The sequence below is a fragment of the Rhamphochromis sp. 'chilingali' genome (genome assembly GCF_963969265.1).
Source record: "Rhamphochromis sp. 'chilingali' genome assembly, chromosome: 3".
In the NCBI taxonomy this organism is placed as follows: Eukaryota; Metazoa; Chordata; class Actinopteri; order Cichliformes; family Cichlidae; genus Rhamphochromis; species Rhamphochromis sp. 'chilingali'.
In genome coordinates this window covers 37,974,976-37,991,023 of record NC_137931.1, presented here as the reverse complement: position 1 = coordinate 37,991,023, position 16,048 = coordinate 37,974,976, and the positions used below count along the sequence as shown (strand labels likewise).

General features: G+C 40.6%; 1 protein-coding gene across 2 annotated transcripts in view; it reads left to right on the top strand.

Moving 5' to 3' along the window:
* prdm5 (PR domain containing 5) overlaps positions 1 to 16,048 on the top strand; it is a 46,055-nt gene that overhangs the window by 499 nt on the left and 29,508 nt on the right. For both annotated transcript variants that reach the window (XR_013971059.1, XM_080878007.1), the window contains exons 2-12: positions 508 to 591; positions 3,033 to 3,155; positions 5,650 to 5,815; positions 5,943 to 6,120; positions 6,906 to 6,998; positions 7,121 to 7,242; positions 7,930 to 8,009; positions 11,391 to 11,475; positions 11,572 to 11,729; positions 12,235 to 12,328; positions 14,808 to 14,968. Coding sequence is in view for 1 of the 2 variants with exons in the window: in XM_080878007.1 (XP_080734133.1) it covers positions 508 to 591; positions 3,033 to 3,155; positions 5,650 to 5,815; positions 5,943 to 6,120; positions 6,906 to 6,998; positions 7,121 to 7,242; positions 7,930 to 8,009; positions 11,391 to 11,475; positions 11,572 to 11,729; positions 12,235 to 12,328; positions 14,808 to 14,968 (1,344 nt within the window). In the remaining variant the exon portion in view is untranslated. The remainder of the gene's footprint in view (positions 1 to 507; positions 592 to 3,032; positions 3,156 to 5,649; positions 5,816 to 5,942; positions 6,121 to 6,905; positions 6,999 to 7,120; positions 7,243 to 7,929; positions 8,010 to 11,390; positions 11,476 to 11,571; positions 11,730 to 12,234; positions 12,329 to 14,807; positions 14,969 to 16,048) is intronic.

Here is a 16,048-nt window from a genome sequence, read left to right as displayed (position 1 = left end):
GGGTTCACTTCACGTATTCCTGCCTGCAAAGAAGGCTCGTTCCGCGGATAGACATCCATGTTAAATCCAACGTAAAGATTTTAACTGTTCACGCCAATTAACTTATACATTCACATTCATGTCCCCCCACCCTTTGTTGCCATATATGCAGAAAAGGAGGTGGGAATGTTGCGGAGGATGAGTGGGTTGAAGTGTCTGTACTGGGGATGTTTGGTCATTTAAATGTGTGGTAAAAGTTGCAGAGTGTGAACATGAATACAACAAGAAGAGCGGCACAATTTGACCACGCCCCCTGGGAAGTCAAAAGGAAAAATGTCCCGTACTGAGGGACACATGTACATGTCACATTAAACAGTAGGCGGGCCCACCATCCACCCAACACTCATCAGTGCAGAAATCATGTCCTCTGGGGTGTATTATTATGGTTTAATGTCATTTATTTTTGGCTGCCACTGTTTTCTTTAAAGGCATCGTGTTTGACAAGTGATCCCTCTGTTTGTGTTAAAGGGAGAAAAGTTTGGCCCCTTTGCTGGTGAGAAAAAGCTGCCCAGTGAGTTGGATGAAAGCTCGGACACCAGGCTGATGTGGGAGGTGAATGCGCTTCTTTTTTAAAAATTTAAAACCTCAGGGAATGGAAATGCTGAATCTTCAGCCAGTTTGACAGACATCCTTCAGACCAAGTAGTTTTAACTCCAGAGTTCCCACGACTGCACCTCTGATAGCAAAAACCAAACATGTAAAATGCTGTAACGTACCCGAATCTTTCCAATTACTACAACAGTGTTATTTCTGTGATGCTGCATAACACGACAGCTATAGCTACAAGCTATATTTCAGAATAAAATCTTATGTTTAATAAGAATTTAACAGATACCGCAATCCAATACCCTGTTCAAGATTAATCCGGTATTTCTCTGCATTTTGGCCTGTGATTTTTAACCATAATAATCAGGGTGTTGTGGTGTCTTGTTGTCATGTTTAAAATGTCTGTAAGAAGTCAGTGTTGGTCTTGTCACATGGTTTCATTTAAATTTCTGTTCAAAGTCCAAAGAGATACATTTGTCAAAAAATGTCACCACCCCTGACAATAAATAGTACCCAATCCTGCAGTCTCACAATGTCAAAGCATCATTCCAAAAAATCTTTCACTGGATTGGGATCAACTCCAAGTGTTAACCACATTGGGCCAAGACCAGTCTTTGGTGAAAATTTCATTCAAATCCATTTCTAACTGGATGAGTAATCTTGCAGTACTGTGCAAACATCTATAGCCAGCCCTCATTTCCTTATCCTTTGCTAGGAAATTTGGAAATGGGTGTAACAGTTTATTGAAACATGTGCAAACATATAAGGAAATACAGTATAAATAACAGTATATATTGCATATATACATTTTGTAAGTCAATATTTGTTATGCCTGCCCTCATTCATCATCACAGTCAGCACTCTCTGATTCATGACTGATAGTGTTGCACATCTTTTTAATCCAGGTATGCTTTTACTGTATTGAAAGTGTGTTTGGGATCACTGTCACGTGAAAAAATCAAGCTGTTGCCAATCACACTTAACAGATGGTACTGATGGTGTCAAAATCCATCAATTTTGACAAGATTCCCAATGCCACTGGGTGAAATGCAGCTCCAAACCATGACAGCCTCCATCCCGTTTTACAGATGGATGCAGACGCTCAGTGTTGTTCCTCTCTACTGACCTCCATAAATACTGATGATGATTTGAACCAAAAATTACAGGTTTGGATGCAGGTCTTGTGTAACTTGGCATACCTCAGTTTTTTCTCCCTGGTTCCCTTTACTAAGAATGGCTTCCTGACAGCCACGGTTCCACTGTGACCATTTCTGGTGATGCTTCAGTGAACAGTAGATGGATCAACTGAAGGGCCAGAGGCACCTCTCAGGTCCTTTGTCAGGTCTTTGCTGGATTTTTTTCTATTTCTTAAAGTCATTACTTTCAGATATTGCTTGTCTGATGCCTAACATGTCTTCTTTTATTCTCCACTTGTCCTATTTCCACATATTTTTTAAGGAAACACTGCAACCCATGCCAAGTTTTCAGCTAATAGCTCTTTGAGAGCTATTATTTGGTCCATAAAAACAATTTTATGTCTTTCAAACTGTGTTATATTTGGCTTTTCCCGCATAGATTCAACTAAAGCGCCTAAAGATGTAATTTAAACTTGGTTCTTTGCTTCTTTTAGTTATGTTGTAAGCTTTGTGCCTGTTTATGCTTGAATGAGTCAGTGTTTTAATGCTGACCAAACCAAACTAAACCAAAACATTCCTTTAAAAATGGTCACATACAAGGACTGGACTGAAAATGAGTGAAAAAGCAGCCAATGTTCAGATAAAAAGTTCAGAAAGTCTGTAGAACTATTTCTCAAGACCACTTTAAAGAATTACAAGAAAGTCTGGATCACTGGAAGCTAAATTTATAGAAAGGTGACTCAAGACTTTTTGCACAGTACTGTATAAAAAAGGAGACAAACTGAACCAATCAAATAACCGCTCTGGTGGAAGCAGCTAGTCAACTGTATTAAGACCAGTTTAACCATAAACAGCTGCAGCGGAGAAAACAGACACATAACAACTTTAAGAAACATGTTTTTGTGTAGCATTAATACAACTAAACACAGTAAATATTCTTATAAAAACCTGTATGACAATTCAATGCAAAAAAGCCCCAGATCAGTCCTTTATCACACGATGCAGCTGCTTGTGGGTCTGTCTGAGTACATTCTTGTTTTTTCTGTGATAAAGGAAACATTTAATTACGTTGCAGACAAATGAACCATAATGCCTGACTGAAAGTCAGTCTTATCTCGTCTTGTGTAGAAACGCTGTGATGTAGTTATCTGTAGCTGCCACACTGGTGTTCATATGTAAGGCCAGCACGCTTTGATGTACAGAAGACGAACCTTCAAAGAAGGCAATGAGAGCAGAAGAAGAAGAAAAAGAATCAGTTGTTCTCATCTGACAGCTCATGTCGTTGCTGTTTCTTTTTTTCCCCCTCTCTAGGTCCGTGGCAGTAAAGGAGATGTTCTGTATATTCTGGATGCGAGCAATCCCCGCTATGCCAACTGGCTGCGGTTTGTCCATCAGGCGCCTTCACAGGAGCAGAAGAACTTGGCAGCCATTCAGGTACATTTCCACTCTGCAGACAATGAATCCCTCAGACCTTCCTGAAAGAAAGAAAATGATAAATATTACAGACATCTGTCAAACCTCCAAACCCGAAGTTCGAAATTATGTAAATTATTTCAAATTTGATCTCAGAAAATACGGAAATCTTATTTTCTTCTGGAAAAAACCTTGAAAACAAGATCGAAATGACAGGCTATTGTTTTTGTTGTGTGAAAAATCACAGATGTGCATGCGAGATAAAGTAGTTGCAAAAGAGCAACGTTAGTAGAAAAAGCACGGGTAAGAAAAAAGTCTGGAGACCTACAAGCTGAACTGAAATGGAATACTGCTTGAAAATTGATTGTTTTTCTAATGATTAAAGGTTTAAGGCAAAAAGGGAAATTTCTGCCAAAAAAATTCAGAGTTCATTTATATTGCAAAACAAATTACTTTGGCTCGAAGTCTCTTTGTTGCCAGATGTTTAAACTGTTAAAGGCTGTTATTAACGTAAAAAGGACATTAAGTTGGAGAAAGAGAGAAGTGTATTTGTTTCTTTTCTCTGTTTTTATCCTTGGTGTCCTTAGGATTTATACATTTTTCTGGATTTTGTTGAGGGAATATTTTGCAGCTGCAAAATTCCTTTTCTTAATTTATTTCCAAGACCAGCTTTTATAAAGTTATTATATTGACAAATAATGTGTTAACTACAGTTATGCGGGAAATGAAAATCGGAAAATATGCAGAATTTTCCAAACGCACAATGTCGATTTTCACAGTCTTGTGAATACAGTACAGTGGATATGGGAAAGTTCAGCTTCTGCGCTTCTATGTGAAAGATGAAAAGAGGTTATCCGCTCATCTTGGGAGAAAAATGAAAGTCCAAGGAAGAGAAGATGAACATTTGAGGTCTGAGGGCCAAGTTGCTGCCATTAATAGTTGAATACACGGAGTGATCGGTCTTTTAAAGGTCACACATGTGAGTTAAATCTCTGTGTTTCATCAACGGTGACATTTATTGTGTAGCTTTCATCCTCTTAATCGTTATTTATGTATATTTAGGGTCCCATAGTTAAAAACCAAATGACAGTTTGATTTTATTAACATGACCTTTAAGGCAGGGAAGTGAATGACAATATTTTTAAGAGTTTCACCGTTTGACCTGTGGCCTCAATCAAGCATTAACAGACTGCTGTCAGGGTGTAATAAGTTCAGCTAGCCTTACCGCAGAAGGTTAAAACTGTTAGCAACTGACTTTAATTTTTAATTTTTTAATTTTTTAATTTTTAATTTTTAATTTTTTATGTGTCCCGTTTGGATCTTTAGCCATCAGAATTGTTGTCTTAAGGCCAAGAAAGATGCCAAGCGGATTTATTTTACCAAGTGGATCATCATGGCCTTGCCATATTGGTCCATTTGATTGACCTTTATTATAATTATGAATTTATTTTATTTTCGGTTGCTACAAACGGGACAGACATGACTGGGGGATAGGACAGGGAGAAAGAATGAAAGAAAGAGAGGGAGAGAAAGCAAACCAAAGGGGAGAAGAGACGGTGAGAAAGGGGGGAAGAAAGAAAGAAAAACAAACAAAACACCTGGATCACCTGTATGGAGAAAAAAAAAAAAACAGAAGAGAAAGCAAACCAAAAAAAGAGCAACATAATAAAAAAAGCAGCACCATCACAATAAACTAGCTAGCAGTAGATAACAGTAGATACTAAATATTAAACGATATTATGCAGCACGCAAGATAAACAGCGCACAATGTGCTTTGAGGCAGCAGCCAAGAAAGCTGTAGTCCGCGTCTGTGAACACCCGTCTGTACACCTGTGTGCATACCTGTGTGGATCAGCATGCTTGTATTCCAAAGGTTTCTCCATGTAACGATCTGCTAGGGAGTGTGGGGAGCCATAGCCCCGTCCACCAGGGTATGAAGCTCCCCCGCTGACCCCAGTAGGCACCCCCACACTCTGGAACCCACCAGGGCAAGGGGGCCCAGGCCCATCCGGACCGGGGCCCGCAGCAGCAGCACCGCCCAGCCCCACAGAGTCCGGGGCAGCCCACCTGACTCCACCCCAGAGAAAACTGCACCCACCCCATCATCCAACCATCTCCCAAACTACACAAGACAATAGACACCCAGGTTGAGTTCATTCTCCACCTCTCCTATATCTCTCCCCCCACCTGCAGAGTGAGCTCCTGTAGTGAGGAGACCACCTGCAAAGATATAACAACCTCCCCACCAGTTAGAGAGCCCCCTAGTTGGGCCGATGCACCAGAGGTCCCCTGCACCCACCCGCCCACTGCTCCGGCGACACAACAGCCAGGACCCAAGCCCCCAAGGCCCGGCCAGCACCCCAGACCAGGGGGCGGAGCACCCCCAGACCCCCAAGCCTCCACGCCCGTCCCGGACCCCCCCAGGGGCAGCCAGGCTTAATTTTTTATTTTTACATTGTTAAATATATCGAGTCACGTTCAGCCAATGTTCAGGCTGTGTTTGTGTTTTTTTTAGGACGGGGAGAACATCTTCTACCTGGCTGTGGATGACATAGAGACAGACACGGAGCTCCTGATAGGCTACCTGGACAGTGATATGGAAGAGGAGGAAGAAGAAGAGGAAGAGGATATTAAAGATGAAGATGAGAACAGTAAAGAGGCCAAGCACCTTGTAGAAATGGGTACAGTGGAATGTTTTAGTTTGCCTTCTTATGTATACACATTTACAGGTGATCAGTTTATAGCACACACATAAAAAAAAAAAACTTGCCCTACAGTATGTCGTACTGTGTTCATTAACCTTAATAGAACTAGTAATAAAGAAGGAGGACCACCCCTGCTTGCTGTGTGAGAGCAGTTTTCCGAGTGAAGAGATCCTGGCTGCCCACCTCCAGAGTCTGCACCAGAGGCCCAGCACAGAGGAGAAGGAGTTCAAATGCAGGAACTGTGGCAAAAAGTTTCCCATCAAACAGGCTCTGCAGCGCCAGTGGGTTTACTCTTTCATTACTTCTAGTGTAGTTTTATTTCATGCTCAACGTTTCTCTGATCTCTGAGAAGTCTGAAGTTTGAAGAGATGCTAAATCAATCCAGGGAACTGATTAGATTATGTGTTAGATAGATAAAAGTTTGGCCCAATTTTTGATTTCGAGTCGAGGATGAAGTATGTGTATCACTTTGACCCCACAAAACATTAATATGGCATAAAGCAACAGTTTATACGCTATTATTTGACACAATCTAACACAAACATATAATAACATCAAGTAAATACATTTGATCACATTGCACAAAACACTGGCCAATATTTAAAGCCATAATCAGGTAAAATTAATGTCATATTTCATCTTTGGCCCAAAACTGAATTAGCAACAGTCTTTGGTGCCTGGCTATTACAAGTCTTTACAAAATATTTAACATTAGTCTGGGCAGGCATAGAGACCTAGAGGCTTGAACGTGAGTGGTTAGTGGAGGCATTCATTCTAGTTTTACCTTTCGACATAGATATGCTAACTGCTCTCCCTTCTTTTAACTCTTAATGCTAATTTAAGCTAAATGGGTGCTAGCTTTAGCTTTATTTTGCAGTATTTGAATGAAGAGTCTGTTTCAAAAAATGTTTAAATTCAGTTTTTTTTTAAAATTTACTTAAAAGAAGAAAATAATTTGACTTTTTTCAGTGGAAAATCTTTTAATAATGTTACGCTGATGTTTTTCTGCTCTTGATTATTTGTGGTAGTCATCCTGGACTTGTTTTTATTTTCAATCCTCCCCCAGTGTTTTGCATTGTTCTGAGTCACTAGACCCATCAGCTGACTCCAAAGCCCATCAGTGCTCCCTGTGCCATTACACATTCGGCTCAGAGTCCAGGTAACATGCATCATCCAAACCATAGTACAGGACAGTGTAAAGCATGCAGTTGCACCACTGTTACTCTGTAACTCATAACTCTTCCTCTTCTCCTTTCGTCTTTGATATCTCTGTGTGTGCAGTTTTGAACAACATAAGGAAGCCTGTAAAGGAGATGCCAGGTTTATATGTAAAGCCGAGAGCTGCGGCAAAAGATTTAAGAGCAAAGACGCTCTGAAGAAGCATAAAGAAAATGTTCACACAGGTTGGCACCTCTGTCTCTCTCTGTTTCGCAGTGTTTCTCTGTGATGTTCACTGCCTCGTTCTCTCTGTTGTACACATGCGTAGCACTTTCATGTAATAAAGATAATCGTCCATTAGCAGCCTCAGCACTCAAGGAACTGCAGTTAGAGTGCATGACCTCGATCAGTTAAAATCTCTGCGATGTTAAGACACATCTCTAATTACTTGCGTTCCATAATTGCTGACCTGTGTGTGCTGGGGCAGCTCACTCTTTCAGATAATTGGACTTCCATAGCTATTTATGATGGGATGTAGGGCAGTGGGAATCTGTGCAGCCTTACATATCAACCCGAGATTAAGACATTAATCTGAGAGGCTGATGGAGCTGAGATCTGCGCCTTTATGTTTTTTCCCAGTGCAGTCAGAACTAAGTGGTGTGTGTGTGTGTGTGAATGTGTGGGCGAAGGGGGAAGTGGATCAGACGCAACAGATGTGGGTCATGTAATTCAGACGGGGATAAAGGGAGGGTGTCACTGGTCCCAAAATGGTGGGATCACTGGGGCTATGAGTAAGGGAGTTCAATGACAAATAAAACATTTGGTGTTTTTCTTTAACCACGTAATGATGTGTTAGTGTACCAAAATTGTTGTTCATTGCTAACAGCTCTGTACGTGGAGTTTTGTAATGCACTTTGTTTGTTTCTTTATAGGGAGTGCACGACGGAAACTCACATGCACCATATGCAACAGAAAATGCTCCTCTTCCCTGAATTTACAAGAACACAGGAAGGTGAGCTTCTCTAACATCTTCTGTACAGCTCAGTTTATCCCAGGCGGATACTTTGCATTGGATCTGAGAGGATTTGCTCAGCTTACGCAGTTTTGCATAAATCCATTTTTACAGCGATGTCTCTTTGGTGCCGTTTCTCGCTCTACAGTGGTATCCGTCAATCTCCACTGTTTCTGTAACCCAGTCTAACCTCTTAATCTTGCGTCTGCTTCACATGCTTTAGGGTTCATTTATTCCCTCTTTACGATCAGGTTTAAACTTATTTGGGATGACAGAGCAGAGAGAGGACGGCGGTTTCTTTTTCACTAGCTCATCCCACAGGTCTGTTGAAATTGACGAGGCTCTGCTTGCCGAGCACAAGGTTTTAACAGGGTCCCCTTTCTCACTGATGGATTACAGATTTGAATTTAGCTGTTTAAATAGTTCTTTAAAACATTTTTATACAGCTAAAATTAATTTTATTGCTGTGTATATAAACCCTTTTTCAGTACATGATTTTTCTATGTCTAACACATGCGATTAGACAAGTTTTTCCAAGCTACATTCCTCTGTTGAGTAGGCTCATGGGTCATCCAAAGATGTATTTTCTTTGCAATTACATTCTATTAAATTAATTGCATTAACTAGTTATTAATAATGTAGCTGACATGATTGAGGGGTTAACGTTTGCTATGACAATGCCAAGATAAACACTAGAGAATGGTATTTATGTAAAAAAAGTAAATGCGTGGTCACACTACAGCTATTTGGCTTTCGCTTATATTCTCTTCTATTTATGTGTAAATGCTGCAGTAAGAGCAGATGTGGCTGAATGTCTTGATTTGCCAGATGGGCTTTAAGGCATGTAAAACATGGTGCACAATATTTGTAAAGACATTAGATATTGTCATTTTATTTTTTATTCCAGCCTGTTTTGCTACATTTTTAAACATTTTTATCGTCAAACTATAGACTGTATATAAAAAATGGACACAGCCACTGTGACATTACCCATTAGCTGTGAAGCTCTGTTTTGAAACTTTGATTTTGGCACTTTGGATTCTTCTATGCTGTTCTTGTTTTTTGTGAACATATTTTAACCAGATGGTGATGTGTTAAATTATTAGCTAATGCTAGCATGTCTGGTTATTAAAGTGATCCCTGGTACTTAGTATAATTAGACAAACGCGTTCAGGATCACATAGTTTGTGATGTTTGCTGACGACATAGTGATCTGTAGTGAGAGTATGGACCATGTGGAAGAGAGCCTGCGGCAGATGGCCCCGCCCCTCCCTGAGCCTGGTTCTGCTGGAGGTTTCTTCCTGTTAAAAGGGAGTTTTTCCTTCCCACTATCGCCAAAGTTCTTGCTCATAGGGGGTTGCATGATTGTTGGATTTTTCTCTGTATGTCTACCTTACAATATGAAGTGCCTTGAGGTGACTGTTGTTGTGATTTAGCGCTATAAAAATAAAACTGAAAAAAATTGAATTGAATTGAGGTGGTGGTATGCACTGGAGAAAAGAAGAAGGAAAGTCAGTAGAAGTGAGACAGAATAAATGTGTGTGAATGAGAGAGAGACAGTTTGAATGGTGAAGTTGCAAGGAGTAGACATAGTGAATGTGGATGAGTCAAATACCTGGGGTCAACCATCCACAGCAATGGTCAGCGCACGAGGGGGAAGAGTGTCCAGCCGAGGTGCAGCAGGTGGAAACGAGTGCCAGGGGTCATTTGTTACATCACCCCTTTGTTTACAAGATGATAGTGAGATCTGCTGCGATGTATCATAGCAGATTAAAATGCATATATGCAAATATCAATTTGGGGAAACTATCCGTTGAGACCAAAAAGGTTATACTCATGCTGGCCATGTTAACATGGGAATCTATGACTGTTCTAGTTTGTGTCCCTTCTGCATTAGCATAATGTGAACCAGCCTCGGACTGCAAGAAAACTCAAAACAAAACAATCTCAACTGCTCAAAACAATCTCTTACCAGATGGTCTTATACGCCAGCACAAGTTGAACCTGTTTAAGCATCTTTGCTGAGCTCAGTCATATTCAATTGAAGAAAAAGATGCCTTTTTTTTTTTTCATTCTTTACACGCCGGTCAAGCCAGATCTTGATTTGCAGAGAAAAGTCTGAGGCATAAAATAAGCCTGCTGCTGTCAGCAATATCAAGCTGCTTTAATATTTTCAGTTGAAGACCATGTGCTTTTTTTGTGTAAGGGTCATGTTGTATGACTAGGCAAACTGCTCTCTATCCAGTTGTATGCATTTTATATATAATAGTAAGTCAAAGGTGTTAAGGAAAAACTATAATATCTTAGTCTACTGTTTTTTGTGCTAATTATCCCTTCATTTTAGTCTTGAGAACCTATTTTGTACAGCACTTTTCAGTGATGTTGGTTAATAAATTAGTTTGCAAGTTGTCTCAAATAATTTGTCTTATTAGAAGTCATTCATTAATTATCCCAGTTGGTGATTGTGAAATGTAATTTTCTGCTGTCAACATCTATCATCCAGATTAATCAGCTGACATTGTTCCATCCCTGTCCACTCATTCATCAGCAAGCTTCTTCCAAACCGTGCAACTGTTGTAAAGTCACCTGGAAGTGACACAGTTCTGCAGAGAATCATTTAACCTACTTCACCTGTCTATGCATCGGTATTCTCCAGTTTCAGATCTCCAAGGGGTTTTAAAATAGGAGTGTGTGATATTCCTGTGTGGCCTCTGGATCTGTCTGTGTACCAGTTTTACATCTTCTATTATAGTAAATGTGTTTTCTAATCGCACACTGTTGTCTGAAAGTAAAGTAAAGATGTTTCTATAAATTTAGGCCACAACCACATGGGGTTTATATAAATTACCTATTTTTTTTTTACAGTAAGAATCAAGTCCCATTAAAAGTGTTATTTTAAATATGTCACATTTCTGACAAAAATCTGACATGTTCTTATAGCTTCAATCAAAGCCAATGGGCATTTAGTATTATTCTTACAGAAGAGAAATCAAACTTTCCATACTGATAATTTGGCTCCAAAGCAGCTTAAAAACTGCCTTTATCATCATTTAGCTGAACAAGGTTTTGCAGAAGCAGCTGACAAGAGGAGCTGCGTTACATTAGCATATGCTATTGTAGCTGTACGCCGGGGAGCTATTGAATATGCAATTACTGGAACTGTGCTGTGAAGCAGAAAAGGGATTGAAAGTTTTCATCACTTTAATTGCTTTTCCGTCTGTAAACATCAGTCTAATGAAAGCGGACAAGATTTAGTTTCAGTTGACCATCGCACACTGAGATCCTTGAACTTTCGCAGCTCATTTCCCCTGAATTTTTTCAGTGGTCAGCAAGAACAAAACTTCAAATGCTCTCGCTCTGTTTTTTGCTCTTGTACCGTAGATACACGAAATATTTGAATGCCACGCTTGTGACAAAAAGTTCATCTCTACGAATCAACTGAAACGCCACATGATAACACACTCGGGTAAGACGATGACGCTGCAACGATGAGCTGACCTTTTTGCTTCATGCGTTCTCTCTGCTTCTCGGAGATAATCTCTGTTAATCTGTCACTGATCAGAGAAGCGACCGTACACCTGTGAGATCTGCAGTCGGTCATTCAAGCGTTTGGACCAGGTGACGGCTCATAAGATCATCCACAGCGAGGACAAACCGTACAAATGTAAGCTGTGTGGGAAGGAGTTTGCACACCGCAATGTCTACAAGAATCACAAGAAGGTGAGCAAGTGTATAAGATGTGAAGATCCACTTTAGATTTTTATGTTCTATAATTAGGTAAATTATGTTAACTATACCACTGTATCCAGACGATCGGTGCTTTCAAAGAGGAGATACTCCTTAAAAGTCAGTGTCACTTCAAAGCTAGAATTATTAGTGAAGCTGTGATCAATCAGGGTCTCGTTGGTTGCTGTTATCTGTGGGGTCTCTGGGCATTTCCACCCTTGAGGTTCCCTGTGTTTACTTTTGGGATTGAGCTGTCACTCAGACAGATATGTGGGGGGGGGGGGTGGGGGGGGACAGACGGGTGTCGCAAAAACAGAAGCACTTTGAATCTAAAGCCCCTCAAGCTGCTTGTCTTCATCAAGTCAACAAACTTAATTGGCTACGGAGCCTTAAGCAAAATCCTCCTGCATCAATTTACGAAGCCTCCCCGACGTCCACGTCGAGGCGGGAGACGGCTTGTGTTACACTTTATAAACATGCTGCTCGATTCTCTTTGCAGACGCACTCTGAGGAAAGGCCTTTCCAGTGTGAGGAATGCAAAGCGCTGTTCCGCACCCCCTTCTCTTTACAGCGTCATCTTCTCATCCACAATAGTAAGTATAACCATTTATGTGTCCATCAGACTCCTCAAACACTGTTGACATAGAAACCCCCTATCTGGGATGATAGTAGTAGATAAATCTGCTACTATCCAGTTGAAACTGCTGAAAACTGCTCCTGTGCACATACATGAGTACAGCAATATGACCAGCTCATACATTTCCTGGCTAATTGTGATCAGCTGCAGTGGAAACACAGTTACTCCCACAGGTTTCTGTTCAGGATTCTTTGAGCTCCATGTGTTCTCCTTATAATGCCTCAGAAGCTGTAAGTAGATATCTCCTTACAAAACAGACATCTTTGATCTTAAAGTGACGAGTTCGCCACATTCTTTCACAACATTTTAAAATAAAATTGCCCCGTTAAAACCAGCCTACTAAGTTTTACAGGCTATAGTCCTGTATTTTTACTGTTTTTATTGCCGTCTCATCCCTACCACTGTGGATATTTCCAGACGCTGTAACCCCATCAAAAGTCTCCCTGTTAAGACATCAGTTGTCTGATTGTCTGGTCCCCCCTGAATGCTTTGCTTTGACAGAAACTTTCTCCCTGGACAGTTGAGCTGCAGATGAGTCTTGGCAGGATGCATTAGTCGTCCTCAAACTGTGCCAGATAACAAAAGGATTGTAAAGCTCAAGGCATTTCCTGCTGCTGTCTCAGGCGGCAAGAAGCAATATAATATCAGGACTTTTATTATGTATCAATGGGATATAGGGCTTGAGGATTGGATGTGTGATTTCATTGTGCTCTAGGCGAGAAAACAGAAATAATGTACCAGTAAAGCTATCCAGTAATTGGCCAATGAGTAATTTTCAAAGACTTTTTTTTAAGTGCTTCTTGGTCAGTTGGATCACAGACAGAGAACCAAGACACTCAAGCGTTTACACCTGAATCTAATATGTGTTACTATCAGTATCGCTTCCATAAGAAGGTCAAAAGCCTTTCCTCGAGGTCTCTGTGTTCACCAGTGAAGTGGCAGATTTTTGAGCAAAGAGGAGAAAATGTTTCGGGGAGTTTGCCCATTTTTGGACTTGACTTTTTAAGTCCTGCACTGATGGTATATTTTCCTGCTTTTCTAGCTGAGGATGTAAAATTTAACATAACAAAAGACATGTACACGCGCGCTTTAAAACCAAGTGTAAAAACCACCCATTTCTCACATTTTGCTCAAAACTGCAGAACTATTGTGTAAATGTGCCAAAAGAAACAAAAAAGGCCATATTTTGGGGTTATTATTGTGATAGAATAACAAAATGTGTTTCAGTATTTTTCAGTTGTTTTATAGATATGAAATTATTTATTAGATCTAAAAAATGCAATTCCAGAGATTATAGGTAGATGTTGGGGTGGTGGAGGGGTTAGAAGAGAAAGCAGCAGCATATTTATAAATGTATACTTATACATTTTGCAGCATATGTGGACCATCAAATTGAGAGGGTGTGTCTGGCATATGACGTGCCTGACATGAGAGTGTGTGTGAAGCAGTGCAGTTGAAGCTACCTGCCTGAACTGGCTCACAGGCTTCGCTCTATTTAAACCTTTGGTTCTTTCATATTATGTCATCATAATTCTTAAATCCCACATTCTTTAGCCCTTTTCTGTACACGACTTTAAAGTTGCAGTGTATTCGTAACAACGTGACAAATCAGTATGTAGTTCTTGCTTTGGGTAGGGCACATTTATGTGTTTAGACCCCATTTGTAGACCTTTGGCATAACCCCTGCATGTGTGTGTGTGTTTGCATCTAAATTAAAGTTTGTGCATGCTTATGTAGGAGCGTGAGTACCTTATTATCAGACTGAAGCCTTGCTCTGTGTTTTCATGGAATCACTTTGCGAGTGTGCCGTTGACGTTAATTACCATCACGAGAGTGTTTCCATCTAAATTAAAAAACAAAGCGAGCCTCAGCTTTCGCTGGTGTTCCTTTTCACTGAGCTGACCATCATCTGCCTTGGTAATAGGAGAATGAGTGCAAGCTTGTAACCACTTGCTCCCTCCATCTAAACTACTCTGTGGAAATTGAATGATCTCCATATAATTGAAACATCTTTTCTTGAACAATAGAAGCTGTTGTGTGGAGGCAGAGAGCCGAGGCGTGAAGGAAAACATCAGGCTTCGCTATCCCAGCAGCTGACATAACTGTCTAAAAGCTGTCTGTCTGGAGTTTTAGGCCTGTTCAGGGAAATGATTAATAAAATAGGGCATGTTTTTTAACTTTTTGACGTACAGGCCAAACATATGGCAGAGTATTTTATTTTATTGTTTACTTTGGCGTGTGTTCAGCTACACATACACAATAAAAGGCAACCAGAGCTTTTTAAAAGATGGTTGTCTGGGTTTTCTTTGTAGTTATCTGCCCACACAATAGCCCTGGTGAAATTGGGTCCCCTCTTGTTGTGCGTGATGACTCTGTGTTCAGACGTTTAACAATAGCTGAGGCTCTTGCAAATGTTCATCTTTTCCTTGCTGCAGGTGAGAGAACATTCAAGTGTGACCAGTGTGACGCCACCTTCAAGAGGAAGGACACGCTCAACGTCCACATCCAGGTGGTGCACGACGGCCACAAGAAGTACAAGTGCGACCTGTGCGAGAAGGCTTTTGTCACTCCTTCTGTCCTCAAGAGCCACAAGAAGGTGGGTGAAAAGAGCTGGAGCCAGACGACCTCAATCATACGCGGTGATTGCACGTCTGCTGGGGCTTTGTCCTGAAATTGAGTTCAAACACAATTGTAGTTGCATTTATTTGAAATGCGCACAGACATAACAGTTAGAAAATAAGTTGTGAAACTTTGCAAAGTAAATTTTAGACAGTTACTAAGATTATATGCCATTTTGAGATAAATGTTAAAGTAATGGAAGAACTTTGCTAAATTGCAGCTTAAAGCTGATTTTCCATCATCATCACTCTGCTATCAAACTAAATTGTAATAAAATCAATGGCATGGTGAACATCTATTCTAACAAAATATTTCCATTGTTTCACATTCTGTCCTGCTCCTTGCCCCTTGACACTGATTTCTCTAACTATACTAATATTTCAGACTATTGAATCTGCTGGAAACATCCATCTTGACCGTTGTTGCCTAAGCAGGCTTGGAAATCAGTTCATATGTTGATTAGAAATGGCAGTTAGTCCATTAGCGCCGCAGGCTTTCAGAGTCCCGAACAGATCTCGCTGCAGATTGCGAGCCCTAAATCTGACAACGTCCGGTGCAGTTATGGATCAAGATTGAAACCAAACAGTTTCTTGGCACACGGCAAAAGAAAATGTCTTGGAGGTTGTCTCAGAACAGTAGGGCTGAAGACAGGCATGTTGAACTGTCTCAGTGCTCGGGGTGTCTGGAGGCTGCTGAGAAATCTGGCGTTGATCAAAGTCAGGTTGTTGAGGAGATGACAACTTGCCGACTGTGTTTACACGCGTGGAGCAACCCCACTTTTGGCCGCGTTATTGTTGAAGTTGTTTTTAATATGCACTTTGATACTATGCAACTGTTTGTCTCTGCAAACCTGGCTTCACAAATAATTATCACACCCACGCTCTAACTGGAGCTCCGCTCACAATTCGGAACACATGACGAGAATCTAAAATATATGTAGAAGGATACGAATCTTTCTTAACCTCAGGAAACGTGTGAGTCAGACTTCTTATGATCACAGTAAGAGCTTACTTCCCTTTTTTAACTACCAAGGTCATGAGGCGTTTATGCAGGGCTG